The sequence below is a fragment of the Schistocerca gregaria genome, chromosome 4 (genome assembly GCF_023897955.1).
Source record: "Schistocerca gregaria isolate iqSchGreg1 chromosome 4, iqSchGreg1.2, whole genome shotgun sequence".
NCBI classification, from domain to species: domain Eukaryota; kingdom Metazoa; phylum Arthropoda; class Insecta; order Orthoptera; family Acrididae; genus Schistocerca; species Schistocerca gregaria.
Window position 1 is genome coordinate 784,799,208 of NC_064923.1, and position 12,900 is coordinate 784,812,107.

General features: G+C 39.2%; 1 protein-coding gene across 1 annotated transcript in view; it reads right to left on the bottom strand.

Moving 5' to 3' along the window:
- LOC126267433 (nuclear pore complex protein Nup205-like) overlaps nucleotides 1–12,900 on the bottom strand; it is a 289,070-nt gene that overhangs the window by 31,461 nt on the left and 244,709 nt on the right. Inside the window, exons 25-27 of the mRNA XM_049972686.1 lie at nucleotides 10,951–11,222; nucleotides 10,681–10,872; nucleotides 10,463–10,581 (exon numbers count right to left, since the gene is read on the bottom strand). Coding sequence (XP_049828643.1) covers nucleotides 10,463–10,581; nucleotides 10,681–10,872; nucleotides 10,951–11,222 — 583 coding nt within the window. The remainder of the gene's footprint in view (nucleotides 1–10,462; nucleotides 10,582–10,680; nucleotides 10,873–10,950; nucleotides 11,223–12,900) is intronic.

A 12,900-nucleotide genomic window follows, 5' to 3' on the forward strand; every position in this document is an offset into this window, starting at 1 on the left:
TTGGTAACGACGATGGTGGAGGTACCACCGCAATTTCTTTCTTCTGCGAGGTCTTCGGTTTTGATTTCTCGTGCTGTTCCTTGGGTTGATGTAGCTGGGAGGGCTTCTTTGATCCAGTCTCTGGGACAGAAGAGGACCGCGAAACCCTACAACCAGCTACCTGGGGCTTCCTCAGCCACTGGCAGGTGTCTGGTTTGCCACTGGTAGGCATATGGGAAGGGAGAGACCCAAGGGACCCCTTCCTAGCAAGAGAAGCCGAAGAAAACATAAGCTTCTCCGGCTTAGAAGTGGGGATGGATGTTCCCGATTGTTGGGGGGTTACTGCTCCCGAGTTAGGCGGTGCGGGAGCAACAGAGAAGGAAGTGCCCCCCATCATCAAGGGGGCAGGTGTGGTCTTCCGGCTCTGAGAGCTGACTGTATAGGGAGCAATGGATGGAGTTGTAACAGGAGTGACAGTGGTGGCGTAAGATGTCGTTTAGCCTCTGCTTAGGTTACTCAGTCCAGGATCTTGTACTCTATTATTTTCCTTTCCTTCTGTAGAATCTTACAGTCCTACGAGCAAGGGGGATGGTGCTCTCCACAATTAACACTACAGGAGGCGAGGCACACAGAGTATCGGGATGGGGCGGACGATCACGATCACAACATATAAGGCTGGAAGCAGAGTGGGAAGACATGTGTCCGAACTTCCAACACTTGAAGAACCGCATCATGGGAGGGATATATGGCTTGACATCAGAACGGTAGACCATCACCTTCTCAGGTAATGTGTCACCCTCGAAGGCCAAGATGGAGGCACCGGTGGCAACCTGATTGTCACTTGGACCCCGGTGGACGCACCGGACGAGATGGACACCTCGTGGCTCTAAGTATGCAAGCGGCTCGTCATCGGACTGTAAAAGAAGATCCCTGTGGAAGATAATGCCCCAGACCATATTTAAGCTTTTATGGGGTGTGATAGTAACAGAAACATCTCCCAGCTTCTTACAAGTGAGTAATGCCCGTGACTGGGCAGAGGATGTTGTTTTTATCAAGACTGACCCGTACCGCATTTTTGACAAGCCCTCCACCTCCCCAAACTTGTCCTCTAAATGCTCTACGAAGAACCGAGGCTTCATGGACACAAAGGATTCCCCATCAGATCTCGTACATACTAGATGCTGGGGCGAATATGTCTCGCTGTCGTTCATAGCCTTTCGTTCCTCCCATGGTGTGGCCAGGGAGGGGAACAATTTGGGGTCATACGTGTTCACATTAAAATGAGCCCTGGAACGCTTAGAGACTGCTGGCTGCAGCAACAGATGATGTACCACACTTCACTGCGGGTCATCCACCCTGATGCCACCCACTCCGACCAAGGGCCCTCCCCACAGGTGCTACCCAGCTACAGCAAAGGCCACCTGGCAGGATGGCCATTGCCGGGAGTCCCAATGTCCCAGGAAGATAGGCATCTACTCCCTGGCATACATGGGGAGTTAATGTCGCTGGCATCAGTAGAGTGATCCCTGTGTTGTCAGGGGGCTACAACCAACAGGGTACATGGCGGCCCCAACACAACAGACTGGCTACCGTGCTGGATATTAGGTGCAAGGAAGTCCAAGGTTGTCTTCTCCGCAGAAAGCAACACTGCACAGTGCATGGTGGAAATTGCATCCAGGAATGTATCCTCACCCAAGAGATGGAAAACGAGCTGGACTGCAATGTGACAACGAGAAAGCTGGCTAAAGGTCTCAATGCACGATGGACACAGTGCACCGTGTAAGGCGTCCTTCCGCAACTGGCTCGCTCTTCAGAAGAATTTGGAAATATGGAGGTCAAACCAGAGAGGGGACCATCACATAAGCGCCAAAACATTTGAGACTCCTTTTAGTCGCCTCTTACAACAGGCAGGAATACCGCGGGCCTGTTCTTACCCCCGAACCCGCAGGGGAGTCGGACAAGTCGAAAGATGGCATCTTACATTTATTTTAGAATATGTAATACTTTACAGTCACATATTAAAGTAAATCTGAATAATTTGTGATCTCAAAAAAATGAGGCACATCCAATAATACAACAGAATTTTCAGTAAATTTAAAAATACAGAAGCGACTAAACATTTTCACAATGAATCTCTGAATTAACAACTTTTAAATACTTAAAAGTGATTTCAACAAATGATTTCTCAGATGACAGCACTGCATGATGCTATCATCCCTGGAAGTCACACATCTTTATATGTTTTACTTTTTTATTGCGCAAAAATTTGTCCGAACATCGTATTCCCCAGAATAACGTGGCAAACTAGTACAGCTTGAATACCTCATATATTGTCGTACTTGTGTAATCATTTAATCAACAGTTTACTATTTTGCCAGTAACTTTATTTAAATGGTGATTGTAACGGCTATTAAAAAATCATAGTAATTTTTAGAGGTATTCAATCGCATGTGTTAGCTGCCACTACTATTGAAAGAGTGCCAAACAAAGCTTCTGACAAGCAGGCCTAAATAACTGTTTAAACCATATTTAATGACAATCTGTTGTCATTTATCATGAGTGCACTTGTGCAATAATACTAGCTTTTTTTATTTATTAATGAGCAAACTTTTATTTGTAATTTATTGCAAATCATCTGAGTGTGGCTAACTGTTTATAACATTTGTTTTATTTAAATATATATTAGTTTAGTCCAGGAAGGGATTAAGTTGACTCAAATGAAATCTGTGGAACTTAAGAACAATGTATTTTTAGTGGGGACCACCTTCAGCCAATGGAAAAGCAGACAGCAGCAGAATACTATGGGAGTCGAGTGGAGACGGGCTTTTCAAGTCAGGAGCTCCAGATAGAGACTTTGTACTCTTACATTCGTCATTTAAGAAGGCAGGCCTGTCTCAGGTTCTGAACAGTGAATGACAACTATCGTCCTTAATTTCTGAGGGGACTTTATATTTTGCGAGGTCTGAATGTACTCCAGAGTAGGAATTTTAACTTTTTCCACTTTGATTATGGAACTGAGGGTAGAGTGAGAGTTACTATTCTTTGTGTCACATACGATAGTTTGTGAATCATCACGTTGAACTCAGAACTATTTTGAGCTGGTGGATATATCATATATTGTGATTACAAAGTGGACTTAATTTTCATGTACCTTTGATTACAATTCCAATTGGGTATTTTGCTACCTGTCTCGTAATGCTCTCAATGTAACTTTACTGAATTTGGTAAGGGTATTTTCGATTTGTATTTTAATTGAATACTGTAGAACCACTTTCCATTTATTTGAGATATCATTTCTTGAATAAACATTAATCAACATAATTCTCCGTCTCCTACATCAATTACAAACATTAGAATAGAACTCTTGCTATTAAATTAGGCATTTAAGGTTTATTTTGTACATCTCTGTATTTTATATAATTGTAATTCTAGCCAATGCAAAGACTATCTGATTGCATGATCACAGCTACAAGTTATTGTTTGCAGCGAATTAGCTGTGGAGCATGCACACGGATCGACCCTATGAAGCTGTTCTTTTTAGATAGAACCAAGTACATTCCAAGTACCTAAAACTACAAGTAACTATGGGTAAAGATGCAACTGGTTTGCTCGTATGGGATGCTGTTTAGAAGTGCAACTCAACAGCAGAGAACCATTACACCTTTCACTGTATCCTTGAAGAACTGCTTTTTCTGCCATTTCTAACTTCTTAGCTCCAGAAATCTTCAGTAGACTAATTTCCTAGATATATCATTTCAAGTCCTTTAAATAGCTTTTCTTCATTTGTAAGTTTTTCTATATTTGCACGGTAACTGACAAACTAGTAAACATGTAAGAATACTGTCTATATGGAATTTCAGTTCGTCAACTTCAAATCCCTATTTCCCTGCAAACCAGCTTCCAAGAAACAGCACACTACTCATTAGATAATTCAAGACAACTTCATAGACCACATGCAGAGTATTTTACTAAGTGTAATCGTGCCTCAGAACCCAGTGGATTAACTGAAAGTTCCATGCTCTTGAATGAAAAGTCACAGTGTCAAAATACATAACAGCAGACATTTTGGAATACTAATATTGCAGAAGAACAAAGAATGTCATCAACAAGCTGAGAGACACTAATATGACACCCACACAGATTAAGATCCAAGAATAATTCATTCGAACACATACATCACGATTGCAGACAGAAAGTGTATCCTTTCTCAGAATATGAACAGGCCAATGAATTACGTGAGGGGAAGCTACGAATACTGAAGGCTCATAAAAAAAAGATCCAGAAACAAAACATGCCATCCTTTTATTATAAATAGCATTTCTTCTTTAATAGTGAACATAATTTCAATAGGAAGGTTGCAACCTCAACACAAAAGAACTTGTCCAGTCCCAAAAAGTCAATAGATAAAAAATAAAAAAATCTGTACAGAGCTCAAGGACAAAAACAGTGGTGCACTAATATGACTACTAGTTCCTTTGTGAGATCTGTTTTTCATGCGTAAGCATTTAATCTTCCACAGAAACCAAAATAGTGCCACATAAGTAACAAGAACATAAAAGCAGTTACAACCTTCACGTTACATATTTCATAAGCAAAAAAATAACACTAAATATTATGTGTTTTCTTTGTTTCATGACAACCAGTAGTGAGCTCCATACATTTGTTCCACGGATATCAAGAATGTCTTACAACTCTGGCTTTAAATTATACACTCAGTAACAGAACAAGTATGACACCTGAAAAGGTGAATATGTGTGAAAAATTTGATTATAGTTCACCTTCTCTGTTGCATTAAAGAATAGCTTGGTTTACTGTGATATGATTATTTCACATACATTTTAACTTAGTTGCTGTAAGAAAACAAAATAATTTAATGATGAAGTTTGGTATTATGGTATCCCATCAGCTATGAAATTTGAGGTAATTTGCCCTGCTTCTCCTCCTTAACCTGGACTGTGTTATGTCTACTTTCTGTACAATAAAAAAAATCTACTTGTGATGTACCTCAATAACGTTAACTGAAACAACTTACGCTTCATGTGATATGTATGAACAAATGATCTTTTATTAGATACATTTGTGTCTCTTGTGATGAATGCAAGAATAAGCACTTCTTAATTGTTTCTGATAAGTACAACAATCAATAGCACTTAAATGGATTTATCAGTGAATTTCTCTCTCCTGAGACAGTAAACAAAATTGTGTATAAAACAGATTTTTTTTTTCAATTATTCTTGGTAAGAAAGTCTCTTCCCCCCCCCCCCCCCCCCCAAATGAATGGTCATTCTAGGAATGTACAGCAACATTATAACTAGTGAACACATGGTACAAATAGAATGAATGCAACAGCAATACACATGGAAGTCTGTATTTTCCACACGTTTGTACTATATTTTGTCCCAGCTCTGTTACATCTTACCATCTTCAGCATTTAATCAGCCCTTCCCAGAGCAGATATCAATAATATTTCCAGAATGAGCGTGGCAGGGAGCTGACAGAACGGTAATAATAGGGTCACAGGATTGAGTCTTTATGCAGAAACTTTTATAATTTAAATTTTCACATTACTTACACTCTAACTAAATCAAAATAATGCTCAATATATTGCATTTATTAATATTTTCATGAAAGGCACGAAATGCAAAGTGAACTATAGGATTGCCAATAAGTTTCCTTGAAGGAATTGTAATGCATACACGAGAAGTACTTATACTCTTATTATTTTACAGTTGATGATTTTCACGACAGAAGGATACCATTGTAATGACAGGGAAAGCACTAATTTTCTGATCTGATTTTTTACAATTATATGGCGTTTTAAAATTTTTGTAGAAAAATAAATCTAATGTAGAATGGAATGTGTTTTGATGCAGTCTTCTCCGAGGTCAAAATGAAACTAACAGAATACAGAGTCTTGTGTGCTTCAATTACAATCCCTTCTTGGAAAGTTATCTGCAGAGTCCTCATGAATGCTTTAAGTACAGACCTTTCTTGAAATTTATTTGCAATCACAAACATTCCTTAAACATTCCTTTCATGCCTCTTATGAAAATAGTAATAAATACAATTTATTGGGCATTCCTTTGGTTTATTTACAATGTAAGTAGTTTAAAGATGGAAAAAGTTACTGCGTACATATTCGACTGCACAACTCTTGGCTTACCACTCTGTAATCTTTCTGCCACACCAACTGCTACCTGGACACTGTAGTAACAAACGGTACATGTCACGCACAACCTGCGCCAAATGTACTATTTCTTCTATATGCCTGGGGCTGAAACTTCTGTCACCTTCATTTCTGGCCAAGCCCTGCATACCCCACAAATCTGGAGACTAGGCACAGACCCCTTGTTTGCCTTCCTGCTCATATCAAATGCACAGTCAGAAACAGCATCTCCATTCTGACATTTCTCACTTTTTCACGTCCAAAATAGCACCCACATTGCCTTGCCACTCAGGATGACCTATGTGAAGTTCCAACACAGTACGGAGGGGAGGGCACCAGACATATTTTACTAACAGTATTCACATTTTTACACATATTGATGTACCAATTTTGTCTGCTAACTTTCAGAGAATAAAACAGCTTAGAAACCAAGAGTCTGTCATAAATGGGATTTTTTGCCTCCGTTGAGTTATACAATCTTTGTCTTTAATTTCCATGTACATTGTTTATTCTTGTTCACAGCAGGTGTTCTGAATATTAAATGCATGCATTGGTGTAATGTAAGGTTTCTTGTGTGCTACTTCAAACTGTGATTTTACTGAATATAAAACAAAGATTCCAAGACTTACCAAGCGGGAAAGTGCCGGTAGATAGGCACAATGAATAAAACACACAAACACACACACAGAATTTGAGCTTTCGCAACTGGTGGCTGCTTCGTCAGGAAAGAGGGAAGGAAAAGGAAAGATGAAAGGATGTGGGTTTTAAGGGAGAGGGTAAGGAGTCATTCCAATCCCGGGAGCGGAAAGACTTACCTTAGGGGGAAAAAAGGATAGGTATACACTCGCACACGCGCACGCGCACACACACACACACACACACACACACACACACACACACACACACACACACACACACACACACACACACACACACACAAGCAGACATATTTAAAGGCAAAATATATATATAAAAAGCAGATTGTGGGCCCAGTCTACCTAGCCTGTACAGTAAACACAGTTTGTTTAATATATAGACGTAAGTTCAGCAGTCTATTTGAAGCTATAATTATGGCATTAGATTTTATCATCATTTATAGAGAAAAACTGAAAGGAAGACTGAGCTACAATAGGTGTCAGTCTGCAAATGGAAACACTTCTTCACTATAAAAAGCTGCAAGGGTGCATCTCAAGTGAAGTGAGTGACATGTTGAAAATGTGTGATTCTAGAGCAAAAATAATATTGTCAGTCGATCCAGGAATTTATGTGTATGACAACAGCAAAAGAAAACTCTGATAAATTAAAATGGTTATATGAAGACTCACGACTTTACAGGAGAAATGATTTTCTGACTACATACTTAACAACTCGACTGAAAAACAGTACATCAGTAGAAGAATATGCACCCAAAATAATTTTCACTTCTAATAAGTTATATGGTCTGAATTTTGAAGTTAAAGATGGAAAGATAGGATGCATTTTATTGGCAGGGTTACAAGATGGCTACAAATCAATGATTATGAGACTAAATAATTGCAATATACCAATAACTGGAGACACTGTTACAACTTAGTCGTTGCAGGGAGTGGAGGACAAAAAGCACTGCTACTCTATAAATAGTGATGCAGTTTTTCAAGTGAACAAGATGCTATAATTGTAATAAGTATGGTTATATTGCAAGAAACTGTTGCAGCAAAAACAAAGGAAGCAGCAAGTCATCAGGAGGGACTTCAAATTACAAGACATTCCTCATTACAGCAGGTAAGCCATAAATAATAACTGGTAAACCTACTCTGATGCTTCAGCACGTGTCTAAACTCCTGTGTGGAATGCATTCATGGAAATCAATGTTAACTTCACAATCGATAGCAGGGAATAATGACAATTTACCCACTAGAGGAATTGGTGACACACACACACACACTGATGGACATATTGGTAGAAAAAAAGACAGAACTTGAAGTAACATATCATTCAAAATAATTAAAAGGAAGTCCAAAATTAAACAAGACAAATCAGAAATAGTTTAATCTGAACCTACTGTTGACGACGATTCAAGATGTATTTTACCTGATCAAAGAAGCTCAGAAGATTCAAATTCAACAGTCACAAAAACTGTGCTCCTCGCAGCAAAGTCAAACACTTAGAAAATTATCAAGATTTCCAAAACCAATGAAGATGAATGATTATGTGATCTGTTACTCTACAGACAGAGAATTCAGATTGGTTTACAAAATAACTGATCGCACAGTTAGCTTCTGATCACACAGTTAGCTTCAGACAATTACAGAAGAATTATAGTCACATGTTGAAAATGAGACATGGGAAAAGGCAATAGGCACACCAAACAGATTTTCACGACCAAAAAGAATTTTCAAGAACATATTTCAGATACAAGGAACGGCTAATGGTTAAATGATGTGAACAAAGGTTTGAAACTATGAGAGCCTTAGTAATCCGCAATAATTCATTACAGTGTCTGCTTGTTTGGCTACCACATATGACCTAGACATAAATCACTTAAACTCTAAAACAGCATTCCTACAAGGTGATTTGAAGGAGGAGATTTATATCAAAATCCCAGATTGGCTGTGAAGGACAACTGTATCATGTTTACAGATTAAAACATGGCAGTTGCAACAGATTCATTAAGATAAACAAAAAAACTCTTAAATTTGAACTTTACGAAAAGTACAGCAGATTCTTGTGTTTATCAAAAGAATAATAGAAATACCATATTAAGTGTTACCATTCATGACAGCGACATGTGAATTTCAGTAAGAGCCCAAAAGAGAAGGAAAGTTTCAAAAAAGAAACTCAAAGAGCAATTTAAACCAAAAATGCTAGGAGAGGTGTTAAATTGCTTGGGCATCTGAATCACAGGAAATCACAAAAGGAGACTATTACAGATGGTTCAGTCTGGAACAAATATTAAATAAATACAACATGAAGGATTGTAATCCAGTAACGCATGTACACAACAACCAAGTACTTACCCAAGATATGAGCCCTAAGACAGACAAAGAGAGAAAATTCATGAGAAATGTTCACTACAGAGAAGCTATAAACAGTTTCATGTATGTGAAACTGGGAACCAGACTTGACTTCACATGTGCAGTCACAGTTGTAAGACACTTCAAGTAAGATCCGGGCATGCCTTACTTGCAGGCAGTTAAAAAATTCGTGAGGTACTCTAACAGGACAATGGATTTGAAGCTGCCATTTTCTGGGGAAGAGAACTGGAATGTCCAGGATATAGTGATGCAGACTGGGCAGGAGACGAGGAGGACAGTCAGTCAGTCATATGTTTTCTTTTTAAATCACAAGGCGCTGTTATTTCCTGGAGCACCAACAAACAACTCAAAATAGCTTTATCAATTACTGAAGCTGAATATATGGCCCTATGGCCCTGGCCACAGTGTGACAAAAGGAACTCTGGCTGAAGAGGTCAAAACTGGAAATCTTTCCATGCTCCAAAAATGAGCTCATTAAACTTTTTTATGATAACAAAGGTGCATTTGATTTGTCCAAAAGAGGTTTGCATTTGCTGGTATGTTAACTCACTCACAAGTATAAGACATCAGCAAGTGATAAAGGAATGTGGACTGATAGTACGGGTTTTTTAAAGTGAGAGTGTTATAAATGAGAATCTATGCTTTTGCTAAGATATATGTTCTTTGTGATTAATTTCTATTTATGTTCTTTATTCTTGTTCATATGTATGTGTTCTGAATGTTACGTGTGAATTAGTTGCAATAAGATGTTTATTCTGTGCTGCTTCAAACTATGGTCGCTTTTCTTAACCAAGTCTCAAACGTGGTAAGGAATTCTAGAAAATTACAAGCTATGTTTAACGCAGTTTCCCACTGGTTACCCCGTTTGTGAAAGGAAACTGTTCAACAAAGTCCTTTATTTGCATGGGCAACACAAGCAACACATCTCTTGATAGATTCCAAATCCAAATAAAGTTATAATAAACAAACAAACACTGTGTTGAACACTTCTGCACTTTTCAGTGTTACACCTGAAGATAATCTGCAGTGCAGATTGAAGACGGTAGTCAGTAATAAAAGAAGTGATCCAGGTGGGGTTTGTTTATTTGTTATAACAACAGAGATTACTGTGTCAATTAAATAAAACTGTCAACAGTACACAACATTTAAAATAAGCATGCTACACTGTGTCAATTCATTACATATGTGTTGAAATAATGATCTCTCCATTTGTTAAACAGTAACCTCAATGAAATGTTGTGGTAATGTCTACTGTACAATCAATTTCCATGTGTGTTGCATACATTAAGAGGCAATTACTTACCTCTGTCTAATATCTGGGTGCCTATCAAATATACTCATGGACGACAGACAGCCCATTAAACCATGTTCCAACAGCATCTCTGCTCCAGAATGTGAAGCAGCAACACGGCATAGCATGGCCTGAACCAGATGTAAATGATAGCATTAGGACACAATGAAAATTAACCATGTGAACTATTTAACAATAATTACTAGCTCAATAGAGTAATGAAGTCTTACCATTTTAGATTCATAAACATACAATGCTGAAACTGAGCTAGGAACTGGCTCTAAAACTGCCACAAGTTTTTCATCTGCATCAAGAAGGCTATCGATAATATACTTCAGGTAACCACGAGATGACAAATATGCAATCCAATTAGTGTGAGGGTCTAACTCAATCAGAAGCCCAATGCAAGACAATGCCAGCATCTAAAATTAGAAAGGACAGTTTGTCAATATACATGAAACATTCATTAAATAATATATAATTACAAGAAAGCATCTCACCTTGCAAATGTCATGTCCTCCAGTGCAGTCGTGGCATAGTACATCAATCAGACTTTCACCGAAACTTCTAACAATGTTAAGGCACGATGCATGCTGTGGTCCAGCATCTGTGCCAAAGGAACGATATTTTGAGCTGTCCAATCTGCTTATAAACATGCTTCCTTCAGATGGTTCTTCATCATCATAACTTTCAACACCATTCTGACACGTCATATGAAGGAAGTTCAACAGAGCAGCATATAAATTAGCTCTCAGCCCTTGTAATTTTGCACCTGAATGAAGAACAAAAACATCTCAAAATCACATTAATAAGGCAGTTAATTCTAATACTGTGTACACTAACAATTGTCAAAATTGTAAAAACAGAATTGATGTGTAATACAAATGAACTTTATACCATAAATTAGCTACACAATACACATTTTATTAGGACTGCAAAACTGTACATGTGCTGTGGTAATACAACTTCATTTTGGTATGAAGCTATCTCGTGCAGTTATTATAATTTATAGGCAGTCTATATACAAGAAAACAAAGGACAAATGGAGGTCACTCGAGGATAGTGACAAGTAAGCTTCCGGACAACCGTATCACAGACATGTAGATTGAGCAACATGTGGATGTACAGGATAGGGCAGCAGTAGAAGCTTCGTTCTTTGAAGAATGCTCATACATTACTCGACCCAAGTTACTGGAGCTTGTTCTGTTGAAATATGACATTGAGTTCCCTGACAGAAGAACCACAGGCTCTAAATTCACCTCTGTTTCAGAGTTGTTGCTGAGACTGTCACCAATATGTGGGGTGATGGTGATGATGATGATTTTGGTTGAGTGGGTGCTCGACATCATGGTCATCAGCGTCCTGATGAAAAGTCAGCATGCAAATCTCATGGGTGGGGACGATGGTTGTCCCCACATGCGGAGCAGTTCATAATGTATTAAAGTCTGCCGCCTTTCCCCACCAATTTAGGTTGAGGCCTTACAGTTCACAAAATTTCACCACCCGTGTAACACTGATATCGGTATCTGAGAGCGTGGTGGACAGATCTCCATGGAGACTGAGCACAGGCCTAATCTCAGTATATAGGACACACATAGTTACAATATGCTGAACTGAAAGCGGCACACCACTAACTTCACAGAGTGGTGGATACTCCTGCCAGAGGAGGGAGCCACGTTTGAAAGGGCTCTGCCCGATGCAGAGCCTGGTAAGCAGAACCTCCTTCCAGTAGCGAGTCTGACATGAAGTCCGCCAAGCCTCTGTGGACGATCTGAACGACCGCAGTTTGTTGTCTATCACCTGCAAACATTCAGTCTGTCACTGACACACGTTGCATCTAGCAGAAAATGAGATGAGGACATGGGACATTGATGGACAGCACTATCCCAATGTGCTTCCTTGGCAGCTTTGTCGGCCATATCGTTGCCCTGTATCCCAATGCGGCCAGGTACCCAGCAGATCGCCTCCTTGCCAGTGTTGGAGGCACTGTAAGGAGTCATGGATGAGCTGAATCAGTGGGTCTGCTGGATACATTTGGTGAAATGCTTGCAGTGCACTAAGAGAGTTGGAAAAGACAAGAAACCTTTTACAGTGAGGTCTGTGAACCCTCTCCACTGTCATCAGCATGCCATATAACTCCCCATCATGAGCTGTAAATTATTCTGGAAGACACACTTCAAAAATCCTATCAGGGAAATCAGCAGAACAACTGAGAGCATTCATCTGCTGGGACCCATCTGTATAAATAACGATGATACCGTGGTACACAGTTAAAATAGACGAAAACAAAGTTGTAAAAACAAAAAGTTTTCTTGTGCTATGTCAAACTTAGAATCACTTTTGACCTCTGAAGACACCAAGGTGGCAATGTGTTTCACCCCTGGGTGTATAATTTGATGTCTGAAAGATTCAGATCCTTGAGACAGTCTGTAGCACGTATACCAAATGGC